Source organism: Euleptes europaea, chromosome 11 (assembly GCF_029931775.1).
Source record: "Euleptes europaea isolate rEulEur1 chromosome 11, rEulEur1.hap1, whole genome shotgun sequence".
Taxonomy (NCBI): Eukaryota; Metazoa; Chordata; class Lepidosauria; order Squamata; family Sphaerodactylidae; genus Euleptes; species Euleptes europaea.
The window spans coordinates 606,671-630,080 of record NC_079322.1 but is presented as its reverse complement, the minus strand read 5'-3'; the positions used below and the strand labels follow the sequence as shown (position 1 = coordinate 630,080).

General features: G+C 47.2%; 1 protein-coding gene across 1 annotated transcript in view; it reads left to right on the top strand.

Annotated features, from left to right (window-relative positions):
- Window positions 1-1,527: 1,527 nt before the first annotated feature.
- The window catches only part of INO80C (INO80 complex subunit C), a 50,323-nt gene continuing 28,440 nt past the window's right edge, over window positions 1,528-23,410 (top strand). The window contains exon 1 of the mRNA XM_056857837.1: window positions 1,528-1,740. Coding sequence (XP_056713815.1) covers window positions 1,528-1,740 — 213 coding nt within the window. The remainder of the gene's footprint in view (window positions 1,741-23,410) is intronic.

The following is a 23,410-nucleotide window of genomic DNA, read 5'->3' as shown; positions in this document are numbered from 1 at the left end:
ACCCATTTATAAAAAAGGTTCAAGGGGGGAACCAGAAAATTATAGGCTAGTTAGCTTAACGTCTGTTCCGGGTAAATTAGTGGAAAGCATTACTAAAGATAGAATTGTCAAGCATATAGAAGGGCGAGGCCTGCTAAGCAAAACCCAACATGGCTTCTGCAAAGGTAGGTCCTGTCTCACTAACCTTTTAGAGTTTTTTTGAAAGTGTCAATAAGCATGCAGACAGGAATGAGCCTGTGGACATTGTGTATTTGGATTTCCAAAAGGCTTTTGACAAAGTCCCCCACCAAAGATTGCTAAGCAAACTTCGTAGTCATGGGATTAACCGGGCAAGTCCTCTTATGGATTGAGAGCTGGCTGAAAAACAGGAAGCAGAGAGTAGGAATCAATGGTCAGTTCTCCCAATGGAGAGACGTGAACAGTGGGGTCCCTCAGGGATCTGTGTTGGGCCCGGTGCTTTTATCAGTGATCTAGAGTTGGGGATGAACAGTGAGGTGGCCAAGTTTGCAGATGACACCAAATTTTTTAGGGTGGTTAAAACAATATCAGAATGTGAAGAGCTCCAAAAGGATTTCTTCAAACTGGAGGCATGGGCATTAAAACGGCAAATAAGATTCAATGTGAGCAAGGGTAAAGTGATGCATATTGAGGCAAAAAATCCCAGCAACCAAAACGATTAGGGGACTAGAGCAACTGCCCTATGGGGAGCGGTTAGGACGCTTAGGGCTGTTTAGCTTGGAAAGAAGGCGGCTGAGGGGAGACATGATAGAGGTCTATAAAATGATGCATGGTATGGAGGGAGTGGACAGGGAGAAGCTTTTCTCCCTCTCTCATAATACTAGAACACGGGGTCATCTGCTGAAGCTGGAAGGTGACATGTTTGAAGGAGCTTGATTTCCTTACAGTCATTGGATTACTTTGAATTTGGAATTGGGAAATTGGAACTTGGACTTTGCACTGTGGACCACGGAAGATGGATTATGAAATTTGATTTATTAGCACAGCATTACATGGACCCTATTGGAGGCTGGCACGCCTCCATTATTGGTGAAGTAACCATATATTTCTTTATACATTTTTGCTTTGATTGTATATATAATCAAGGGGTGCTTTAATACATCATTGTGTCTGAAGTGTTTCACACTTATTTACTTTGATCATTCTAAGTGGTGGGTTTCATTTTTGGCACTGATCGATATTTAGAGCTGGTGCTGTATGTCTCGTCAACTCCAGGTCCTGGCTGGAGGCCTCCCGCTATGACAGCTGATCTCCAGCCGATAGATGCAGTCCGCCGGGAGGAAATGGCCGCTCTGGCCGTTGGACTCTACGGCACTGGAGTCCCTCCCCTCCCCACGCCCCGTCCTCCTCAGGCCCCGCCCCCAAAACCTCCTGTCTTGACCCCCCGCAGCCCGGCTGCAGGCAGGTCACGTGTGGCCCCGACAGCCTCTCCGATTGGCCCCGCCCCTTTCCCTCCTGGGCGGGGCTCCTGAGGGGAGCGTGAGGGGCAGAGGCGGCTGCGCGACCCCAATGGCGGCCCCCGGAGGTGGTGGTGCCGCCGCCGCCGCCTCCCCCACTGCTCGTCCGGCGCTCTCCCCACTTGGGGCCGGGGCCGCGTCGGCCCGGAGTCAGAAGCGCCCCTCGAGCCCGGGCAACGGCGGCAGCTCCGCCAAGAAAAGGCGGCCGGCCGCCCCGGGACCAGCGCCCCCTGCCGCCCACGCCCACGCCGCGCTCGGCCCTCAGGTAAGCCGCGCCGGGCCCGCGCCGCGCTTGCGCGTGGGGGGGAAGGGGCGGGGGGCCCGCGCGTGCGCGCTGAGGAGACGCCTCCGTCCGTCCGCCGTCCGTCGGGCCCCTGGCTGAGGAGCCCCCGCCCCCTTGGGAGTCCAGAGCGGCCCCCCCCCCGCCTGCAGCTGCGGCGGTTCCGGGAGGCGGAAGCAGCCGGGGCGACCGTTGGTCCGCTCTGCGCTCCCAAGGGGGCGGGGGCTCCTCAGCCAGGGGAAGCTGCGCGGGGCCCGGATACACGCCCTCGACGGCCCCCGCCGCTCTCGGGGGGGGGGCACCCAGGAAGCGGCGTCGCGGGAGCAGGGCGTGGGAAGGGGGACCAAGCAGTAACGTGGCAGATCAAGGGAGGCGGAATTTACTGTGAAATGGCATTTTTAATGGGATCGTTTAAAGGATACTCTTTGGTTTAATCCCCTATATATATTTTGTATTATATTAAGGTATTGAATTAACAAGATAAGAACATACCAATCAAATAAGATGGGGATTAGTGTTGTTAGCAAAAGTATATACAATTTAAATTAAGATGGCAGAGAGTGAGGGGGAAGTCATTTATGTTTTAATTACTGTAATTATTTCCTTTGTATTACCTTATTAAATTCTAAATAATGGATGTTTTTATATATGTTAATGAAATCAAGAAAATAATAAAAAATAATTTTTTTTAAAAAAAAGGATGTGGGAATGAGTACCAAGTATTAACATGGCAGATTAAGGGATGCAGAAATCGTGTGTGTGTGTGTATAAAGTGCTGTCAAGTCGCAGCCAACTTATGGCGACCCCTTTTTGGGGGGTTTTCATGGCAAGAGACTAAAAGAGGTGGTTTGCCAGTGCCTTCCTCTGCACAGCAGCAACCCTGGTCTTCCTCAGTGGTCTCCCATCCAAATACTAACCAGGGCTGACCCTGCTTAGCTTCTGAGATCTGACGAGATCAGGCTAGCCTGGGCCATCCAGGCCAGGGCAGGCAGAAATTACACAACATCAATAGATAGTGGGTGTTGCGGACAGCGGCATGCTCCGCACTGTCTTTCCCGTTGTTAAAGCCTCCTTCTTGAGTCATTTCCTTCGTAAGGAAGCCCTCCTGAATAATTTAGTTTTGCATAGTTTGCTAATGTGCGTTTTGCAAGGTCAGGCAAGGAAGCAGTAACATGTTTTCACCAGTCTTGAATGTCATCTGTTGTTATTACAACTCGCATGGATAGGATCCAGCTCTGTACACAAAGCAGTGAAGTTTTGAGGTAAATATTGGATGCCCAGTTACACCCCAGGGAAAAACAAAAAATCAAATGCGTCTGTATTGTTTGCAGGTACTTTGATGAAATATGACATGTGTTTATTAGTTTATTATATTAATAGTCCGCCCTTTTCACTGAGACTCAAAGGAAATTAAAAGGTAAGGGTCCCCTGTGCAAGCACCGAGTCATTCCTGACCCATGGGGTGACGCAACATTCCGACATTTACTAGGCAGACTTTGTTTATGGGGTGGTTTGCCAGCGCCTTCCCCAGTCATCTTCCCTTTACCCCCAGCAACAAGCTGGGTCCTCATTTTACCAACCTGGGAAGAATGGAAGGCTGAGTCGACCTTGAGCCGGCTACCTGAAACCAACTTCCGTTGGGATCAAACTCAGATCGTGAGCAGAGCTTGGACTGCAGTACTGCAGCTTAGAGCTCTGCACCACAGGGCTCTTCGGCAAAGGAAATTATATAGTGTAAATTGATACAGAGAGTCAGTGTGGTGTAGTGGTTAAAGTGTTGAATTAGGATCTGGGAAACCCAGGTTCGAATCCAAACTCTGCCATGGAAACTTGCTGGGTGACCTTGGGCCGGTCACACACTCTCAGCCTCGACCCTGGCAAGTATTTGTATGGGAGATCTTCAAGGAATATCAGGGCTGTGAAGCAGAGGCAGGCAATGGCAAACCACCTCTGAATGTTTCTTTCCTTGAAAACCCTACAGGGTCGGCATACGTCAGCTGTGACTTGATGGCAATAAAATTATTTTTAAAATGGGATGTTATTTACCAAATGATATAATGTACCTTCGTGCTATAAAGCTGCAGCTGCCCATTCCCACACATTAAGCCCCTCTGTTAAAGGGCCAGCACATTCTCCCTCCAGGCCTGCTGGCATCTCTAGCTTTCTATTATGCTTCTAAGAGTGCCTGCCTATGACTTTATATGCAGTTTCTTGGGAGTAAGTCTTACTGAACTGAATATGCATAAGGTCGGCGTATAAATTATTATTATTGTGTGTATGTGAAGTGCCATCAAGACAGAGCTGACTTATGGCAACCCCGGCAAGGGGCTTTCAAGGCAAGTGAGAAGCAGAGGTGGCTGGCCATCGCCTTCTTCCGCAGCACCCTTCCTTGGAGGTCTCCCATCCAATACCAATAAAAGTTCATCATTTTACTTGATCAGTTCCACCATCCATATGCTCTTGCTTATATCTGACATGATATGATTTAACGTATGATTGGTGGCCTGTATTGGATTTTATTTGTATTCAGATCATTCAGCTTTTAATTTGTTTTCCTAGCATTGTCAATAATTATTATCACAATATAAAATTCCATCAATTTATATACATCTGATGCTTGTATGTTCAGTAACATAGAAGATTAGGATCTCTCCAAATTCCCCATATGAACCTTCTTTTTATTACCGTGTATAAGCCGACCCGCATATAAGCCGAGGTGCCTAATTTCTCCCCCAAAATGGGGAAAAATTAGGCACCCGCGTATAAGCCAAGGGTCGGCTTATAACCCCTCCCCCCCAGCAGTCTTACCTTAATCCAGGTGCGCAGGCAGGCGGCGCCCCCCCCCCCCCCCGCGGCCCAGGAGGCCCCGTGGACCGCTCCTAGGCCACTCCAGGCTCGGCAAAGGCGGCGGCAGCCACCCCCGCGGCTGCAGGAGGCCCCCCCAGGTCGCTCCTGGCTGGGGGGAGCCGCATGCGCCCGGCGGGGGCGGCGGCGGGGCCTCCATAGGCCCTCCCAGGCCGGTGCCTGCCGGCAGGAGCTGCACTGCGCCCGGCAGGGGCGACGGCGGGGCCTCCAGAGGCCCTCCCAGGCCGATGCCGGCCGGCAGGAACCGCACGTGCCCGACGGGGGCGGCGGCAAGCCCTTCCAGTGGCCACAGGAGGCCCTCCCAGGGCGCTCCTGGCCGGAGGAAGCCACGCGCGGCGATGGTGGCGGCGGTAAGTTGCCCCCTCCCCTACCGTATTGACCCGCGTATAAGCCGAGGCCGGCTTTTTCAGCCCTTTTTTTGGGCTGAAAAACTCGGCTTGTACGCGAGTATATACGGTACATCTGATTAGCTGTCCAGAATTTTGTTGCAGTCTATTTTTACTTGTTTTTCTGAGAATTTTTTTCTTGCCAACATCTCCTTAACCTGATTACTTAGGAGCAAGTCCCACTAAAATTCCATGGAATGCTTGGGGCATCTTTACAGCCTGATCCCCCAACTACATTTACTCACAAGCAGCTATCATTTATTTATTTATTTCAATGGGACTGCAGAATAAATATGCTTTGTCTTGTGGTCTTTGAAAAATGAATTTCCTGGGTGGTAGTTTGCGAAGGCATAAAGTTTCTGATTTTTGATCTTTGAAATATCAGAAATAAGTGTTCTAAACAACTTTTTAAAAATTTCAAGAGATGGAATGGGCGGGGGAGAGAACCCAAACTCTGAGCTAAACAACTTGGAAGAAGGGCAGGGAGAGAAATAAATATTCTTAGAGACGTTTCACACATTATATTCCAGCAAATCTAAATCAGGAGAGAGAGAATTCCAGTCAGTCACAGCCAACTAATGAAGGAACCAAGATCATACGCATTTTCAGGCTCCTCTTTGTCACATTAACACTTGCATGTTTGGGCGTACAATGTTCTGAAGCTTAGGGAAGAATCTCCACCATTTATTTTTCACAAAGAAAAATTCTACACTTGGCAGCGGGATGAGAAAGGCATGTCTCACTGTTTCTGGGAACATCTCCATGTCGGTTTTGCCCGATCAGTGGTTATACTTCTGCTTGGTCTCTGCTAGTGTCCCATACAAAGATGAGGAAGCAGCAGAGCATTTCCTGTCTTCAGCACAGTAGACTTTCTTAATAAATTGTCTTTAAAACGACTGCATAAGTTATTAAGTATTAAAAGGCTTGAAAGGCTAATTTATAAAAATTTAATGCAATTTTTTTTTTTGCTGAAATATACTTAAAGCATAAATCTTAGTGGAGATTGTTCAAAGGGTAACTTTTGTGGTAACTTGATGGCACACGCATGAACAATAATCCATTTTTTCAAATAAATTGAAATTATCTACAAAACAGTTTTTATGTCATAACCTCCAGGGAGCTTGGAGAAACTAGGCTCTGCAGCTATGCACTGTGTCAGACAGGCAAAATTAAATGATATTAGGGAGATTGCTAGGGCTAGCAGATTCTACTGGTATCTAGTCATGATATTTTAATACTGCAAGTAGAGATTTGGGAAACCGTTTACTGATGTATAGTAGTAAAAAGAATCTCTTTTGAGTGGGAGTGAATGGGCGCGAGGGCGTGTCTCCCCTTTGCAGGAATTTTTTTGGGGAGGGGAGACTGTGGCACAGGGGAATCGAGAAGGAGAGGTGGCATTAGGAGCCAAGAGGGAAGGCCCCACTGGGGCCAGCAAAGAGGCTGTTCTGCATAACCATTAACGTTACTAGAGCCCTGTCTTCCTTCATGTTAGGCCACCCTATGTAGGACAGTTGCTTCGGGAACAATTGCCCTGGTTTTCTAACCTCAGAAGCGTGAGACAATAAAGCACACTGGTTTTCTCCCTTTACACTCCTACTCAGTTCCAAGTTTTTAAAAATTTAACTCCTTTTCTATCATTTATTTATTTAACTTCCTTCATCATTTATCTTCCTTGATGAGACTAAAAGTGGATTACACAGTTAAAAACAGTGGAGTAGGAACCATATAATACATACAATGAACTATATAATGAAAACTGGATTACGCATAAACAACGCTAGGAGGAGGGCCAGTAAATGTTATAGGGGGCATCAGGGCCAGACAAAACAAAACGAACAGTCTTCTCCTGCTGGCAAAAGACACCAATGGAGGGAGACAGACGAAGGTCCCCCCTGGGGGGTGGGGAGGGTATCCCATTTCTCTTCCCCTTTCAGGTATGTTTTTAAATCTTAATTAAGGTGGCCAACTTTCTTGACCACTGATCCAGTGCCTTTAACAGCAGTTTGATCCACAGATATTAGCAGGTTATATGCTTATAAATATGCACATATGGATTGCAGATCAAGCTATTTAAAGGCACAGAAGCAGGCTGAAGTGTCAGCTGACAATCCTTGACTTAATGCACCTTTCTGTATTTTTTTAGAGTTTTTTTAAAACTATGTTCAAGTTACAAACCATATAAATAACTAAATATCTATTCCCCTCATTTTTATAGAATTTTTAAAAGATTTATTTCAAAATCTTAAAGCCCCACGGGGACCAAGTCATTTGTTTGCATAGATTCTTTTAAGGTAACAGTTTGTTTCTGAAATTGGAGTTATTTGGTCCTAATAACCATGTAAAGAATGTCTCATTCTTAGCAAGGTATAAAGGAGAAGCAGGAGAAGCCTGCCTAGTTGAGAAGATCTCTAACAAGGAAGATTACAAGAATTTTCCTTCCTACCTCTATGTTGCCTGAACTGAGGAGCTGATTCTGGTTTGTTTGTTTTTTGAGTAAACAAATAAAAATAATTCTTGGTGATTCCATGGCACAAAGCAACCAAGGTTATTTACTCCCCTCCCCCACCGTCGCAATTTGCTACAACGGCCTTTTTTCAGATTGAATGTACCACAAATCCTCTTGGGGTTGGCTAGCACCCCTCTAAAAGACTCTTCGCTTTTGAACTACATCCCTATTTATCATGTCATGACCGCCTTCTTTATTTTGAAAGCAGCAGGAGGGAGGCAGCAACGCAGGAGTGGGCAGGAAGACGGGGCTCTGTATAACTGGTTGAGAAGAAGGAATTTTGAAAGGCACCGTTTGCCAAACTGGGATCATAAAAGTTCCAGTTGTTTAAAGTTTCTCCTTGTGCAGAAGCCCCTGCCCCCCCCCCCATGCATAGGATCCCCCTAGGACAGGGGTCGGCAAACTCATTAGTCAAAAGAGCCAAATATCAACAGTACAACGATTGAGATTTCTTTTGAGAGCCAAATTTCTTAAACTATATAGGTAGGTACACTGTTTATTAACTTAATAAACTTTAATTAAAGCTTTAAGTCTTAATTAAACTATAGGTACACTGAATAAAACTTGATATCATACTTAATACTGATCTTATTTATTGATAAAAATTTAATTGTAAGTCCCTGCCATTTCCCCCTCCCCGTCCGGAGTCCTCGTCTGGAGGCCTGGTCTACCGCCATAAAAGCCTATTGATAAACCTGGCTTCCGGCTGAGTCCCATTGGGAGGCCAGGTCTACCCATTGGCTTTCTTGGCAGTAGTCCTGGCCTCTGGAGGCCCATAGAAGCCAATTAGTAGACCTGGCCTCTGAAGGGGGACTTTTTCCCCTCCTCGGAGTCCAGGTCTACTGCCAAGAAAGCCAGTGAGTAGACATGGCCTCCCAATGGGACTCAGCCGAAGGCCAGGTCTACCAAAGGAAGCCCGCCCCGCCCAACAGCTGATAGGCGGGGTGGGTGAGGAACGGCCGAGCCGCCCGCCCAGCAATCGCGCGGCTGGAGGGGAGGCTTTAGCCTCCAAACCATTGAGGGCAAGGGAAAGGGGGACCCGGCCATTCTCCACGGTGTGGGGGGGAGACAGCGCACCCGCTCGCCCGCGCTCTCTCTCAGGCGCGCCGGCTCCGCAGCCTGGCTGCCGGGGTGAGCGGGCGCAAGAGCAGGGGCTCCGAACCAAGTTCGGAGAGCCGCACTCAACGGGCCAAAGAGCCGCATGCGGCTCTGGAGCTGCAGTTTTGAGACCCCTGGTCTAGAGGATACGATCATCACGGGGAGATTTCTGTTTTTACATCACATAGCTGTTCATTTGTAACAGTTACTACGCACATTTGGTACACTGAGTTGGCAGCCTGCCATCTCAGGAATTCACCTCAAGTGTTCTATGATGATGGTATGTGATCTTGGATGATCTTACACAATTCCTTGCTAATAAGAACATCTGCATTATGCTCCAGGGATCAAGGATTTAGTATCTGCTGACAATCTGAATCTAAACCATCAGGAAGAATGGAGACTATCTAGCCATATCTGCATCTATGGTTTTCCTTCATAATAAAGGCTTCTACAGGTTCCTCTTGATATCTAGGTATGGCTCATGGTTGAGGGAGCACACATTGAAACTGAAAAATATTTTTTTAATTCCATCATATTGTGATGGAAAAGTTAGAGTGAAGTCCAGTAGGATCTTACAAACCAGCAAGATTTCCAGGGTATAAGCTTTCAAGAGTCAAAGCTCCCTTCATCAGATTTAGTTGCTGAAATGTTTTAGTGTTTTTGATGCATGCCACCCTGTGGACCCAGATTGGGTGGAAACGCTACATAATTTAAAAAATAATAATAATTACTTCCATCAAGTGTACATACATACTGCAGCCTGATATTGCATAAATTATGGCCATTTACTGAAAATTATATGATATAATTTAAAAATTAAATTGTAAGTCCCTGCCATTTCCCCCTCCCCGTCCGGAGTCTTCGTCTGGAGGCCTGGTCTACCGCCATAAAAGCCTATTGGTAGACCTGGCCTCCGGCTGAGTCCCATTGGGAGGCCAGGTCTACCCATTGGCTTTCTTGGCAGTAGACCTGGCCTCCGGAGGCCCATAGAAGCCAATTGGTAGACCTGGCCTCTGAAGGGGGACTTTTTCCCCTCCTCGGAGTCCAGGTCTACCGACAAGAAATCCAGTGGGTAGACATGGCCTCCCAATGGAACTCAGCCGGAGGCCAGGTCTACCAAAGGAAGCCCGCCCCGCCCAACAGCTGATAGGCGGGGGGGGGCAAGAACCACCGAGCCTCCTACCCAGCAATCGCGCGGCTAGAGGGGAGGGGAGGCTTTAGCCTCCCAACCATTGAGGGCAAGGGAAAGGGGGACCTGGCCATTCTCCACGTGGGGGTGGGGAGAGACAGTGCGGCCGCTCGCCTGCTCTCTCACGCTCGCTTGCTCTCTCACGCTCGCTTGCTCTCTCAGGCGTGCCGGCTCCGCAGCCTGGCTGCCGGTGCGAGCGGGCGCTAGAGCAGGGGCTCCCAACCAAGTTCGGAGAGCCGCACTCAACTGGCCAAAGAGCCGCATGCAGCTCGGGAGCCGCAGTTTGCAGACCCCTGCCCTAGGAGCAAAAGATGCTCCTCTGTAGAACAAGGAAGTATATTTTGTGTGTTTATGAAGAACTCGAACACATGAAGCTTTCTTCTACTGAATCAAACCATCAGGCCATCAAGGTCAGTCTTGTTTACTCAGACCGGCAGCAGCTCTCCAAGGTCTCAGGCGGAGGTCTTTTGCATCACCTCCTACTTGAGCCTTTTAACTGGAGATGCTGGAATTGAACCTGAGATCTTCTGCACACAAAGCAAAGGCTCTGCCAAAGCTTCTCCCTTTCATGGGCTACTTAAAAAAAAACCCACCGTTCTGTAGAATGAATGCAACATGGTATATAGACCAAGCTTGTCAGACCTTGGAAGCTAAGCAAGGTCAGTACTTGCATGGGAGACCGCCAAGGAAGCCTCCACAGAGAAAGGCAATGGCAAACTGAAAGCCCCTTGCTGGCGTCGCCATAAGTTGGATGCGACTTGACAGCACTTACAGATGTAACCTGATGCAGTCAGTAAGCTTTTATACTTAGACCAGAGTGACCGGGGGTAGAAATTCACACTCTCTGCCCTGAAGCTCCCTGGGTGTGCTTGACCCCAGTCACACGCAGCCAGTTTAACAGGCTTCAGAAGCCTTCGTGGTTTTGGCCTCTGCTTCTGTGCCTTCAAACAACCAGGTGAATCTATATAAATTAATGGGTGATGGGGCTAATTTTTATGCTTCAGCCATTGATTTCTGCAGCTCAAACAGCTGCTAAGAGCACAAGAGTAAGTCAAAGCCCTTTTCCTGATCGAGCGGCCGGCAGCATCACAGGACCACTATCCCAAGGTCACCATCCTGAGTTCTTTACAGTCAGTGTGGGACGCAAAAGCCATAGGCAAAATAAGTAAAACGAACTCCTCAACCCCACTGACTATCTGTACATTTCATAACACTGTAACACTAACTATACATTCCCTCCTTGGGAAACAAACATATTAGTTGTGCTCTTTATACCATGCAATGGATATAATCATTTCCAACAATCAACGCTCATGGCAAGTGTACTTCCCAAATATCAAGTCATCAGCCAGGGACATTGCAAGCTACATCATATAGACAAGGGGTCACTACAGCAGGGGTGTCAAATTCCTTTGTTACGAGGGTCGGATATGACATAAATGTCACTTGGTGGGGCCAGGCCATGCCTTGCCAGCCCAGATCAAGAGTGGGGGTGGCGGCTGCCTCGTGGGCCGCATAAGAGCTCTCTAAGGGCCTGATCCAGCCCCCGGGCCTTATGTTTGACACCCCTGGTTTAGACCGAGCCCCAAGTGTTCAGAGGATGCACCATCATTTGCTGGATCTTCTAAGGTTGCTGGTTCTATCAGTTTAGAAAGTGTTAACCACTGTTCTGTCTACCAGGAGTTTTTCTTTGGCAGCAAAAACCACCTCAATTTGGGCATCAGGTTTGAACCTTGATCCACCAAAGCTGACTGACAGGGTTTCAATCCCAGGAGATGGAGTTCAAAGTCCTCTGAGCATGTGGTAACTATATACAGTTTGCCTTGGCGCCATACTAAGAGGAAGGTGGAATACCCCCAACAACGATGGATTTCATCCTCAAAGAGTGCACCTGTGACTTCCCTAAAGCAGCTCACCACTTAAAAGAGTCTGAGCAAAGATACTAAAAGGATGCCCTCACTGTAATTGACAGAGCCTGAAGGTGTGGCAAGGAGGGCCATCTTCTCCTTTAGTCAGAATTGGGTGAATTTTACACTCATCTAGCAGTTAACACGCAATGAGCGTTTTCAGTTTTCACTGGATCTCATTGAAGATCTGGCTAGAGCACAGGTAAAGAGCTATATTTCTGTATCTTCCATTTTTGAGATCCCACAAAATCTTGTCAGAGTATCAATTTCAGTTTTCCAACCTTGTTCTATAAAACTACTCGTAGCTCTAACTTTTTTCATGGAGGTGAACCTCTGTATCCACACTAGAATTTCTCCAGTGGTTGCCTCTTATTCCCTTTAGAAACAAGTTTTTTCAGGACATTTTGTGTGTGTGTGTACCAAATATCGCTTGAAACCAAATGACCCAACTTCCTGTTCAGAGCAGGATGTACTCAGCCACTTAACATGCTGCAAAACTAAGTCAGCTGTGACTTGACTGCAACAACAACAAAGCTAAAACAAACAAAGCTAAAAAGCGGAAGGGATGTTATCATCACTAATCTGATATGAAGCAAACCAGTAGTGATCTCCAGGGAAGAGAGTTTAATTATGTAGAGAGCTAAAAGGGAAGACATGCGCACAGATCTTTGGGTGTGCTAAAATATAATAGAAGTAATGCTATACTGTCCTTACATTTCTAGAAGTATAATTGTAATAAAAACCATTTCTACAGAAAGCTTTGAATTTATTTGGACAGAACCTTTTAACCACAGTTGTTTTCCTGATCAATTATTTTGATTATTCAGTTAAAATATTTGCTGGTATTAATTAGAATTAAAATGAGATTTTTTGAAAAAATTGGGAGCACTACTGGTCTACCTGGAAGCAAGTCCCTTTTTTTCAATGAGGCTTAGTTACAGGAAAGTGCTCTTACGATTGCAGTCTTTGTTTACTAAATATCAGCCAAAGAAACATGGTAATTCAGATCAGGGCACTGTTTAGGGCATTGAAACTTTTTCTGGAAAAATTTTCCAGTTCTGTTTTTTTCTGGAAAACCCACACCGCTGACCACAACAATAACGGCCCACGTTACCAAAACAGCCTGATGTTGTTTTGAAAGAGCTGGTATTCAGGTGGCAAAATGAGTCTCCCCCCAGGCTTGCTATGAAGTAGATCCCCTTTGATCTCCGGAAGCCAGTGATTCTTGGTCATAAGTAGTTATGGAATTGCCCCTCATAATGTGGCTAATACAGCCAAATCTGTTTATGACTTAAATCAAGGAGAAGAACACAAAGATGATCCGAGTGAAAGAGAGGAAGAGACCTGGAATCCACCTTTAGCACGCCATTGAGTGGTCTGCATTCAGACATCCCACTAAACCAGAGGTTACTCAAACTTGGTTTATTGCTGTCTGAATGTAGGTGGTATTTGCAGCATCTGCTAGGGTTGGATTCAAAATTAATTATTCTCTCTCCTCAATAGTCAGGTATTTTTTAGAAACTTGTTGGGTCCACAATGTATCTCCTCCTCCATTCTACTGTTAAAACTGGGGCTCCCAAACCTATCAATTGTTAATCTCAGATATCTGTGTCCACCTGGACTAGTAGGTTAGACAAAAGATTTTCCCTTCCAATAGACCAATTGAAACCTGCACGGAATAGTATTCCGAAAGCAAGCTGTACACAATTACAAAAGGTAAAAGTCCCCTGTGCAAGCACCGGGTCATTCCTGACCCACGGGGTGACGTCACATCCTGACGTTTACTAGGCAGACTTTTGTTTACAGGGTGGTTTGCCAGTGCCTTCCCCAGTCATCTTCCCTTTACCCCCAGCAAGCTGGGTACTCATTTGACCGACCTCGGAAGGACGGAAGGCTGAGTCAACCTTGAGCCGGCTACCTGAAATCAATTTCCTTTGGGATCGCACTCAGGTCGTGAGCAGAGCTTGGACTGCAGTACTGCAGCTTACCACTCTGCGCCACGGGGCTCTTAGCTCATGGAAATTTACTTCTCAGTAAATACATTTTAATTAATTACTTAATTTTATTACGGCCATAGATCAGCAACAGCATAATAAACAGTCATAAACATAAAAGGAAATATGCACATACAGGTAAAATCATAACCTCGTTATAAACTAAATTACACGTTAGATGCATAGTTCATAAAAGGATTGAACCACTACTTTATTAAACAAGTAGAAGCACAAACGTTGGCCAGTAAATACATTTAGAAAAGGGCTGCAGTCACATGTGGGGGGGAAACAGAGGTAGACAAAATTCCACATACGTGGAGGGGGTTTTCTCACTGCTTTATGAGAAGTCGCAGTGGCCAAATTCACTTTGTATATGGTGGTGGAAAGTGCCGTCAGGTCACAACTGTCTTATGGCGAGCCCATAGGGTTTTCAAGGCAAGATAAGTTTGGAGGTGGTTTGCCATAGCCTATCTCCGCATGGGCTGAGAGAGTTCAGAGAGAACTGTGACTGGCCCCAGGCCACCCAGTAGAGTTCTTGTGGAGAAGTGAGGATTGAACCCAGTTCTCCAGATTAGAGTCCACTGCTCTTAATCACTACACCTCATCTATACAGCCATTAAAAACACCCATTTCCCTCCTCCTTAACTCCTAGTCAGTGCCCCCCCCCAGCAACCTACACATACAGTAAAGGTGTTGTGCCATGACACCTGGCTAAAGCAGAAAGCCAGATTTCTCATTCAGGCATTTATCATTAGGGTCTGAACTGCTCAGTCCTAGGAATGTTTCCTCAGAAGTCAGGATGTGTCAGACTGCAACTGAAGTCTCAGACTCTTTCCCCATGAGCCCTATTTTCTTAAGCAGCGTCCACAGATAAGTCTCACTACAAAGAACGTTTCAGCTTGTAGCCCTCAAAAAATCACCTTGGCAAGGAGCCCCATTGATCTAAACAGCCGTTCAAAATGATTGTGCTGGGAATCACAGCAGGACAGCTTTATATCAGGCTTTCAATAAAGTGGGGTGGGCGGGAGAGGCCTATTTCCTTTTCAGCTGTACCCTGTTTGGCTGACCACAAAGCACCTTAAGAATTAACTTAGACCAGGTGACTGAAGCTTACAAGTCATTGCGATTAATTATTTCCTTTCAGTCTGAGAGCTATTTAAACCCCATGGAGGGTTCTTATTAACCAGGAACGGTCACCCGGTGGCTCACTGACCATATCCAGCCCTTGGGACTGTGGCCCGCAGCAGCCCTACCAAACTTCAATTGCAAAAGAGTAAAAATATTGCCAACAGGTTCATTTGATATAAGAAAAAAATGTTTTCAAGTTATAAAATCTATTTAGTAGATTTTTATCTCGCCATTTGTCCAAGGAGCTTAGAGTGGCAGATGTAGTTCCCCCCTCCTCCACTTTGTCCTCACAGCAATCCTGTGAGGTAGGTTAGATTGAGAGACCGTGACCAGCCCAGCATCACCCAGTAAATTCCATGGCAACCAAGTATTTGAACCCAGGTCCAACACTTTATCCACTAGGCAGTACTACTTCTCCTGGAAGAATTCCACACTTCAGTACACATACCGTATATACTCGGGTATAAGCCGACCCGAGTATAAGCCGACCCCCCAAATTAGAGGCCAGAAAAGGGAATTTCTTATTGACCCGCGTATATGCCGAGGGGCAATAAGAAATTTCCTTTACCCGCAATGCTGCGCTCTAAAATGGCGGCCGCCATTTTAGAGCGCAGGGCCCCTGCCCCAGGTCGCCCTCCCGCCGCCTCCCAGGCCCTCCCGACCCACCCCGACCCCAGTCCCATCCAAGGGGGGAGGGGGAAAAGACCCTGAACCCACTCCTTACCTGGAGAGGCGGCGAAGCGGCGGCGGCGCGTCCTTCCTGGGCTGGCAGGAGGCCCCTCCAGGCCGCTGCCGGCCGGAGGAAGGCGCCCAGGCGCGTGGGCGGTAGCGGCGCGACGGGCAGGGGCCTCCCATGGCCCCTCCCGGCAGGGAAAATGCGGCGGGGGCCGGGAGGGCCGGGGAAGCCTCTCTGCGACTGCAGAGAGGCTGCCCAGGGCCCCTCCCGGCGGGAGAAAATGGCGGCGGGGGCCAGGGCAGCTTCCCTGCGGCTGCAGAGAGGCTGCCCAGGGCCCCTCCCGGCGGGAGAAAATGGCGGTGGCTCGGCAGCAGAGGTAAGTTCCCCCCTCCCTCCTCCCTCCTTCCCCCTTCTACCGTATTGACCCGTGTATAAGACGAGGCCGGCTTTTTCAGCCCTTTTTTTGGGCTGAAAAACTCGGCTTATACACGAGTATATACGGTATTAATATTTTTTAAAAGGTGTAAATATGGAAATATAAGTACATTCAGCCCTGACCTAGGTGGCCCAGCCTAGCCTGATCTCATCAGATGGTGGAAGCTAAGTCGCGTCGGCCTTGGTTAGTATTTGGATGGGAGACCACCAAGGAAACTGAGGGTTGATATGCAGACGTAGGCCTTGGCAAACCACCTCTGTAGGCTTGAAAACCCTACAGCAGTGGTGTTGAACTCAATTGTTAAGAGGGACGGATATGACATAAATGCCACTTGGTCAGGCTGGGCCAGGCCTCACCAGCCCAGATCAAGAGTAGGGGAGGGGGTGGCCGCCTCGGCTGGCTCACAGGGCCGGATCCAGCCCGCAGGCCTTATGTTAGACACCCCTGCCCTACAGGGTCCCCATAAGTTGGCTGCGACTTGACGACACTTTCCGCTACTGCCAAGTACATTTGCTCTGTCACTTGAAAATCCCTTACAGATAGATGGCAGTTTTATTTTGGAGCCTGGTTACTTGGTGCCCGGGGTGGGAGGGAGGTCTGTTTGTGTGAACAAGTGCACTTCCGGTCTGAAGGACACAGCATGACCCCTGATAATACATGAACTGGTTATACCTGGTATTTACAGACACTGATTTATATATTACCCTTTTAAAACTAACACTTTCAGATAATATGAAACTGTTTTATATTCCACCTGATCCAAGAAAGGCTGGGCACAATTTTATCCATTCGATTGGCCTGTCACAGAGTGATGGATGGCTCTTCTGTGCTCTCTGTCGGGCATTCGGACTGTGCAGAAAAACTCCGTGTGCTCTTGATTAAAGGGCGGCATCCTCCAGGGTCACACCCACTTGCCTCGCTCTCAAATCACTTTCCTTCACCTGGCCCGGCTGCGTTGTATGGCAGAGTACTTACGCAGAGTTCACGACATACTAATGGCTCTGGTCATTTCAGCAGCGGGATAAAGTTGCCTTGAGGAAGCATGCAAGCTTACAAAAGTTTAAAATGCAGTTGGAAGGATGGTAACATTTTAATTAAGTTCCTAGAGGAAACAGATGTTGTCAAGTCGTGGCATAAGAAGTTCCTTTTCCCTGGCAGGATTCTCCCATCTTCACCTTTTAAGTATAGGCTTACTTGGAAGGCTTTCGGTGTAGAACACAATGCTTGGCTGAACTTTAAAAATGGCACTTTATTTTTTTTAAAAAGTAAAGATCAGGATTTTAGTTGAGGGTTTTTTAAGGTCACATTAAAGGCATACTCGAGGATATGCTTATTATAGCAAAATTTGCAATTGCCACGAACTGGCAATCCCCTGAACCTCCAGCAGTAGAGGTCTGGTTGCATAAATTATGCGATACAACTAAAAACAACTTTTATTTTGCCGTCAAGTCGCAACTGATTTATGGCAACCCTGTAGGGTTTTCAAGGTAAGAGATGTTTGGAGGTGGTTTGCCTGCCTCTGCGTCACCACCCTGGTATTCCTTGGAGGTCTCCCATCCAAATACTAGCCAGGATCAGGGGCTGAGAGTGTGTGACCGGCCCAAGGTCACCTCACAAGCTTCCATGGTTCGAGTGTGGATTTGAACCTGGGTTTCCCAGGTCCTAGTCTGACACCTTAACCGCTACATGCTGGCTCTCAAAAAATTGACTTATAGAGTCAATAAAATATTATACTGGTCAAAAACGCATGGTCGCTTTATTCCCTGTTTCAGGCAGGATTTAGCCAGGATCGAACGCACGTTCGGCGAAAACGCATGCGTTCGATCCTGGCTGAATCCTGGCTGAAACAGGGAGTAAAGGAGGCTAAAGCGCCCACAGACATGGTAAAGATTGATTCTGTCTTATAACATTTAGAATCCTGTCATATAATTTTCAGTAAATGGCCATAATTTATGCAATATCAGGCTGCAGTATGTATGTACACTTGATGGAAGTAATTATTATTATTTTTTAAATTATGTAGCGTTTCCACCCAATCTGGGTCCACAGGGTGGCATGCATCAAAAACACTAAAACATTTCAGCAACTAAATCTGATGAAGGGAGCTTTGACTCTTGAAAGCTTATACCCTGGAAATCTTGCTGGTTTGTAAGATCCTACTGGACTTCACTCTAACTTTTCCATCACAATATGATGGAATTAAAAAAATATTTTTCAGTTTCAATGTGTGCTCCCTCAACCATGAGCCATACCTAGATATCAAGAGGAACCTGTAGAAGCCTTTATTATGAAGGAAAACCATAGATGCAGATATGGCTAGATAGTCTCCATTCTTCCTGATGGTTTAGATTCAGATTGTCAGCAGATACTAAATCCTTGATCCCTGGAGCATAATGCAGATGTTCTTATTAGCAAGGAATTGTGTAAGATCATCCAAGATCACATACCATCATCATAGAACACTTGAGGTGAATTCCTGAGATGGCAGGCTGCCAACTCAGTGTACCAAATGTGCGTAGTAACTGTTACAAATGAACAGCTATGTGATGTAAAAACAGAAATCTCCCCGTGATGATTGTATCCTCTAGACCAGGGGTCTCAAAACTGCAGCTCCAGAGCCGCATGCGGCTCTTTGGCCCGTTGAGTGCGGCTCTCCGAACTTGGTTCGGAGCCCCTGCTCTTGCGCCCGCTCACCCCGGCAGCCAGGCTGCGGAGCCGGCGCGCCTGAGAGAGAGCGCGGGCGAGCGGGTGCGCTGTCTCCCCCCCACACCGTGGAGAATGGCCGGGTCCCCCTTTCCCTTGCCCTCAATGGTTTGGAGGCTAAAGCCTCCCCTCCAGCCGCGCGATTGCTGGGCGGGCGGCTCGGCCGTTCCTCACCCACCCCGCCTATCAGCTGTTGGGCGGGGCGGGCTTCCTTTGGTAGACCTGGCCTTCGGCTGAGTCCCATTGGGAGGCCATGTCTACTCACTGGCTTTCTTGGCAGTAGACCTGGACTCCGAGGAGGGGAAAAAGTCCCCCTTCAGAGGCCAGGTCTACCAATTGGCTTCTATGGGCCTCCAGAGGCCAGGACTACTGCCAAGAAAGCCAATGGGTAGACCTGGCCTCCCAATGGGACTCAGCCGGAAGCCAGGTTTATCAATAGGCTTTTATGGCGGTAGACCAGGCCTCCAGACGAGGACTCCGGACGGGGAGGGGGAAATGGCAGGGACTTACAATTAAATTTTTATCAATAAATAAGATCAGTATTAAGTATGATATCAAGTTTTATTCAGTGTACCTATAGTTTAATTAAGACTTAAAGCTTTAATTAAAGTTTATTAAGTTAATAAACAGTGTACCTACCTATATAGTTTAAGTTTAAGAAATTTGGCTCTCAAAAGAAATCTCAATCGTTGTACTGTTGATATTTGGCTCTTTTGACTAATGAGTTTGCCAACCCCTGCTCTAGACCAGGGGTGTCATTTGTTCAGAGGGCCGGGTATGACATAAATGTCACTTGGTCGGGCCGGGCCATGTACATCCAATCAAATAAACATAAATAAATAAATAAAAGCTACATTCCTTTCAACATTGTGGGGGCACCCCTCATCATCTTGCTTCCCAGGTAGTGAACATTTGGGAAAGAGTTATGAAAGTTCTCCAAGACTAGAATATTTATTCTTAATAACCTCAGATGGCAATAATGTGTTGTGGAGGAAAACCAGGACTGGCTTGTGGCTTTGAGGAAGAATAAAATTGTCACCAGGAAACAAATTGTAAGGTACCATGATATGCACGGCTGCCATGCTGAGAAGCACTGGACTAAAGTTTTCTTTCAACTTGTTCCATTCAGGCCCATGTTAAGGCACTGGTGTGCCCTAGGCCAGTTTGAAACTACTTGCTCCCATTGTTCACTCTTTCTTAAGTAGAAGCAGTTGAAGTGAAAATGTCTTTCCTGCCTTTCCGCTACAGATGTCTTTCACAATTATGCCACATTCAGCAGAAGTATGATGCCAAAGATAAATGCACTGATACAACTCCTGGCCCTTTCTTGCGTGCCCAGGATGGTGCCGATCGCCACTTTGGGGTCAGGAAGCAGTTTTCCTCCAAGCAGCACCAAGCTGCTCTGAGGGGCAATGGAGGCAGAAAGACAGGCTGCCTTTCTTCCTCTGCTGCCCCTTTGTTGCTTGAGAACGTAGCTAAGCTCTCTGCTTGGAGGCTCTTATGTGCACGTGCACCTGGAAGCCTGCAAGCAGCACAGAGCTGCGTTCATAGGCAACGAAGGGGCAGCAGAGGAAGAAAGGCAGCCTGTCTTTCTGCCTCTGTTGCCTTTCAGCGCAGCTAGGAGCTGCTTGGAGGCTCTTACGTGCATATGCACTTGGAATCCTGCAAGCAGCGCTGAGCTGCATTCACAGGCAGCAGAGGCAGAAAGGCAAACGGGGTGAGGTAGATAGTTAGGTGGGTGCGCTCGGGAAAGACGGGGCAAGGTGGGGGGGTGACCGCTCTTAGAATCATAGAGTTGGAAGGGACCACCAGGGTCATCTAGTCCAACCCCATGCCCAATGCAAGAAATTCACAACTATACACTCCCACACACACCAGTTACCTCTACTCCATGCCCAGAAGATGGGGGGGGGGAACCCTCCAGGATCCCTGGCCAATCTGGCCTGGAGGAAAATTGCTACCTGACCCCCAATTCTTGTCCAAACCCACAAGCTGTGTCCCATACCATCGAGCCTTAAAGTTGGGGAAACACTTAGCATCCTTTTCCTTTCCCCCAACTTTAAAGCTTCATGGTATTATTATTATTAATAACAATAACAACAACAACATTCTATAAAAACCCCTTTCACCTCTGTCCAGGTTAACTTGTAGGTCCCATAACTCTCTGCCATGCCCTAAACAGCCCCCACCCAGCCAATCTGTGCTGCTATTCTCCCCCCCCCCCAACCCATTCAAGTCTCATTTGAAGGAAGGAAGGAAAGATAAAGGGAAATAAGGAGAGAAAGAAGGAAGGAAAGAAGGAAGGAAGGAGAGAAAGAAAGAGAGAAAGAAAGAGAAAGAAAAGAAAGTGGGCGAGCGCCAGGCTGGAAATCAGGCAGCCCCGTCCAATAGGTGCCGGGGCCGAGCCGGATGTCAGCTAGGGCTTTCTGTCGACCCGGGATAAACAAGATGGTTTCTCACCAGAACAAAATTGAGTTCGCTCCGTCCTCCCCCATTGGCATTCTGTCCCCCGCCCGGCATCTGCACCACAATGAAGACCCGCCCGGGATAATTGCTAGTATGATACCAGGTCCCGCAGAACAATGCCGGGGAGCCCTGGAGATCGTCTAGCTATTTCACGCGTTAATTCCTTGAATGCGTTTTCAATGAGTAGTTACCGGCAGTTACCGTCTGTATTGTTTCCTTGTATCTGAACTATCAAGACAGCTCTGCCGCACCTCGTCCTTTTGTGTTATACCCTGAACATAATCCTATTGTATGTACCTTATAAATGTACTGGTGTTTTCCCACGTCTATATTCTAGCCTTATGTTTCTATGGACTTACTGAACTCGCTGGCTTTCTTAATAAAACTTTCAAACTCGTGACTACGACTGGAGTAAAGTTCCTTATGAAAGAAACACTATGAGGTACTGCAGTCTGACACAGGCCACTCACCCGCCACCCCAGGTGCCCCGAGCCGACCGGCTCCCCTCCAGTACTCCCCCTCCCCAGCGACCGGCCCCTCCGAGCTCTGCAGCACTGCCCTCATCTCCTGGGGTCCGCCTAGTGAAGGTCCCAGGTTTAGTCCCCAGCATCTCCAGTTAAATGACTGGAATGGAAATGGGTTGTGGTTGCGCCTTCAGTATTTCATTTTTAAGAAACTCCCACCCTTCTTGAACTCCCTTCTCCCAGCATAAGTTTAAGTTTGTCAAAATTAGCTCTGCTAAAGTCCAACCTATATGTCTGGCTATGTACAATTTTTCCTTTCCCCAAGATTGTAAATTCCAAGATTACATGGTCACTGACGTACCTCGTTCCCTGGCTGTGTTTTTACCTGTTCTTGTTAATGTTCTATATTTATTAGATTCCTTCCTGTCCTTCGCCTTATCTCGGAGAGTAGTTAAACTGAGCTCAGGAAATTCTTGCCCGGGAGACAGGAAGTGGCGATTTAGTCCTGCCTCACTGAACAGCCAGTGGGAATCACCCAAGATCAAGATGCCCTTCTTACCACAGAGCAGGAGGAACCCTCACAGGGGTGGAAGGAAGTATCCAAGGTTCCCTAACTATACTTTAGACACAGGAGTGCCTAGAAGGTCAAAAACAAAAGCTTGGTTTGCCTGATGGCTGGGAAGCTCAAACCGTGGTTTAGGATCTAAGCAGAGCTAACCTACCATACTTAGATGTGATATCTGAATTGAGCTAAAGAGACAAATTTGGTGGTATAAACTCACACATTACAATCTGTTTTGTCCAGTATATAAAGTGTTATCCTCAGTTGGCAGCTATAGAGGCATAGAAGAGAAAATGATAAAGATTAAGTGCTAGGGCCAAGTGTAGGGCTATGCAATAGCTAGGTGAGATGAGAAGAAAGGGACCCCCAATTTCACATTTCAGCCAGTTAGGGAAGAATTAATTAAACTTTACTTGTTTTAGAAAAGTGTGCTACTGTTATTCCATTAGCCAAAGAAAACGTGCTGCTTCCATGTTCTAAAAACATGTATTTTCCTCCTACAAAATAAACCCAGACATACAGTTAAATTTTTGGGAACAGGACACTAAGTATTAATATCAGCAGCACTAAAAGCAACATAATTCGAGAAAAAAATCACACCTAAACCCCAAACATAGCAGCAAAGTGGTGGTAAGGGTCCTTCCCAGCGTCTCTTAGTGCAGTTTTACAAAAACAGGAATTAAAGATTTTCCTGGCAGTTTGTTTTTCCCTGGCTCAGTAGCTTCTACTTGTAATTCTTTCTGCTCCTTTTCTACAGGACCATAGCTCAGTGTACACACACTCTGCATACAGAAGGTCCCTGTAATTTCCAATTAAAAGTCCCCAAGAGAAGAGGGGTTGGGAAATGCTTCTGCCCAGGACCTGGAAGGTTTTCCAGTGCCAGGCTAAACTAACTGAGGTCCCAGTTGGGTTTAAGCTATTGTCAAATGTTCATCTTATCTGAACTAAACACGATCATGAATGAAATTCATGCCCCATAATTGCCTAAGGAAACCAGCGTAGACCTCAAGGAATACACCTTTGCAAAATTTGTTCATTACAGTGAGGACATTTGGGATGGAAGGGGATCATGTTACCTGGCAGGATCTATGTCTGTTGATTTACCTGTGACCCTGTCCTCCCATTACTGGCCTATCTAGCTAGCAGTGGCTCTCCAAGGTCTGAGACTGACGGCTTTGCCACTTGAGATCCTTTAAGCGGAAGTGCTAGGGATCGGGTCCTCCTGGGCGCACGCACAAACTTGGGCCATCCTAGCTTTATGTACATCCCAAT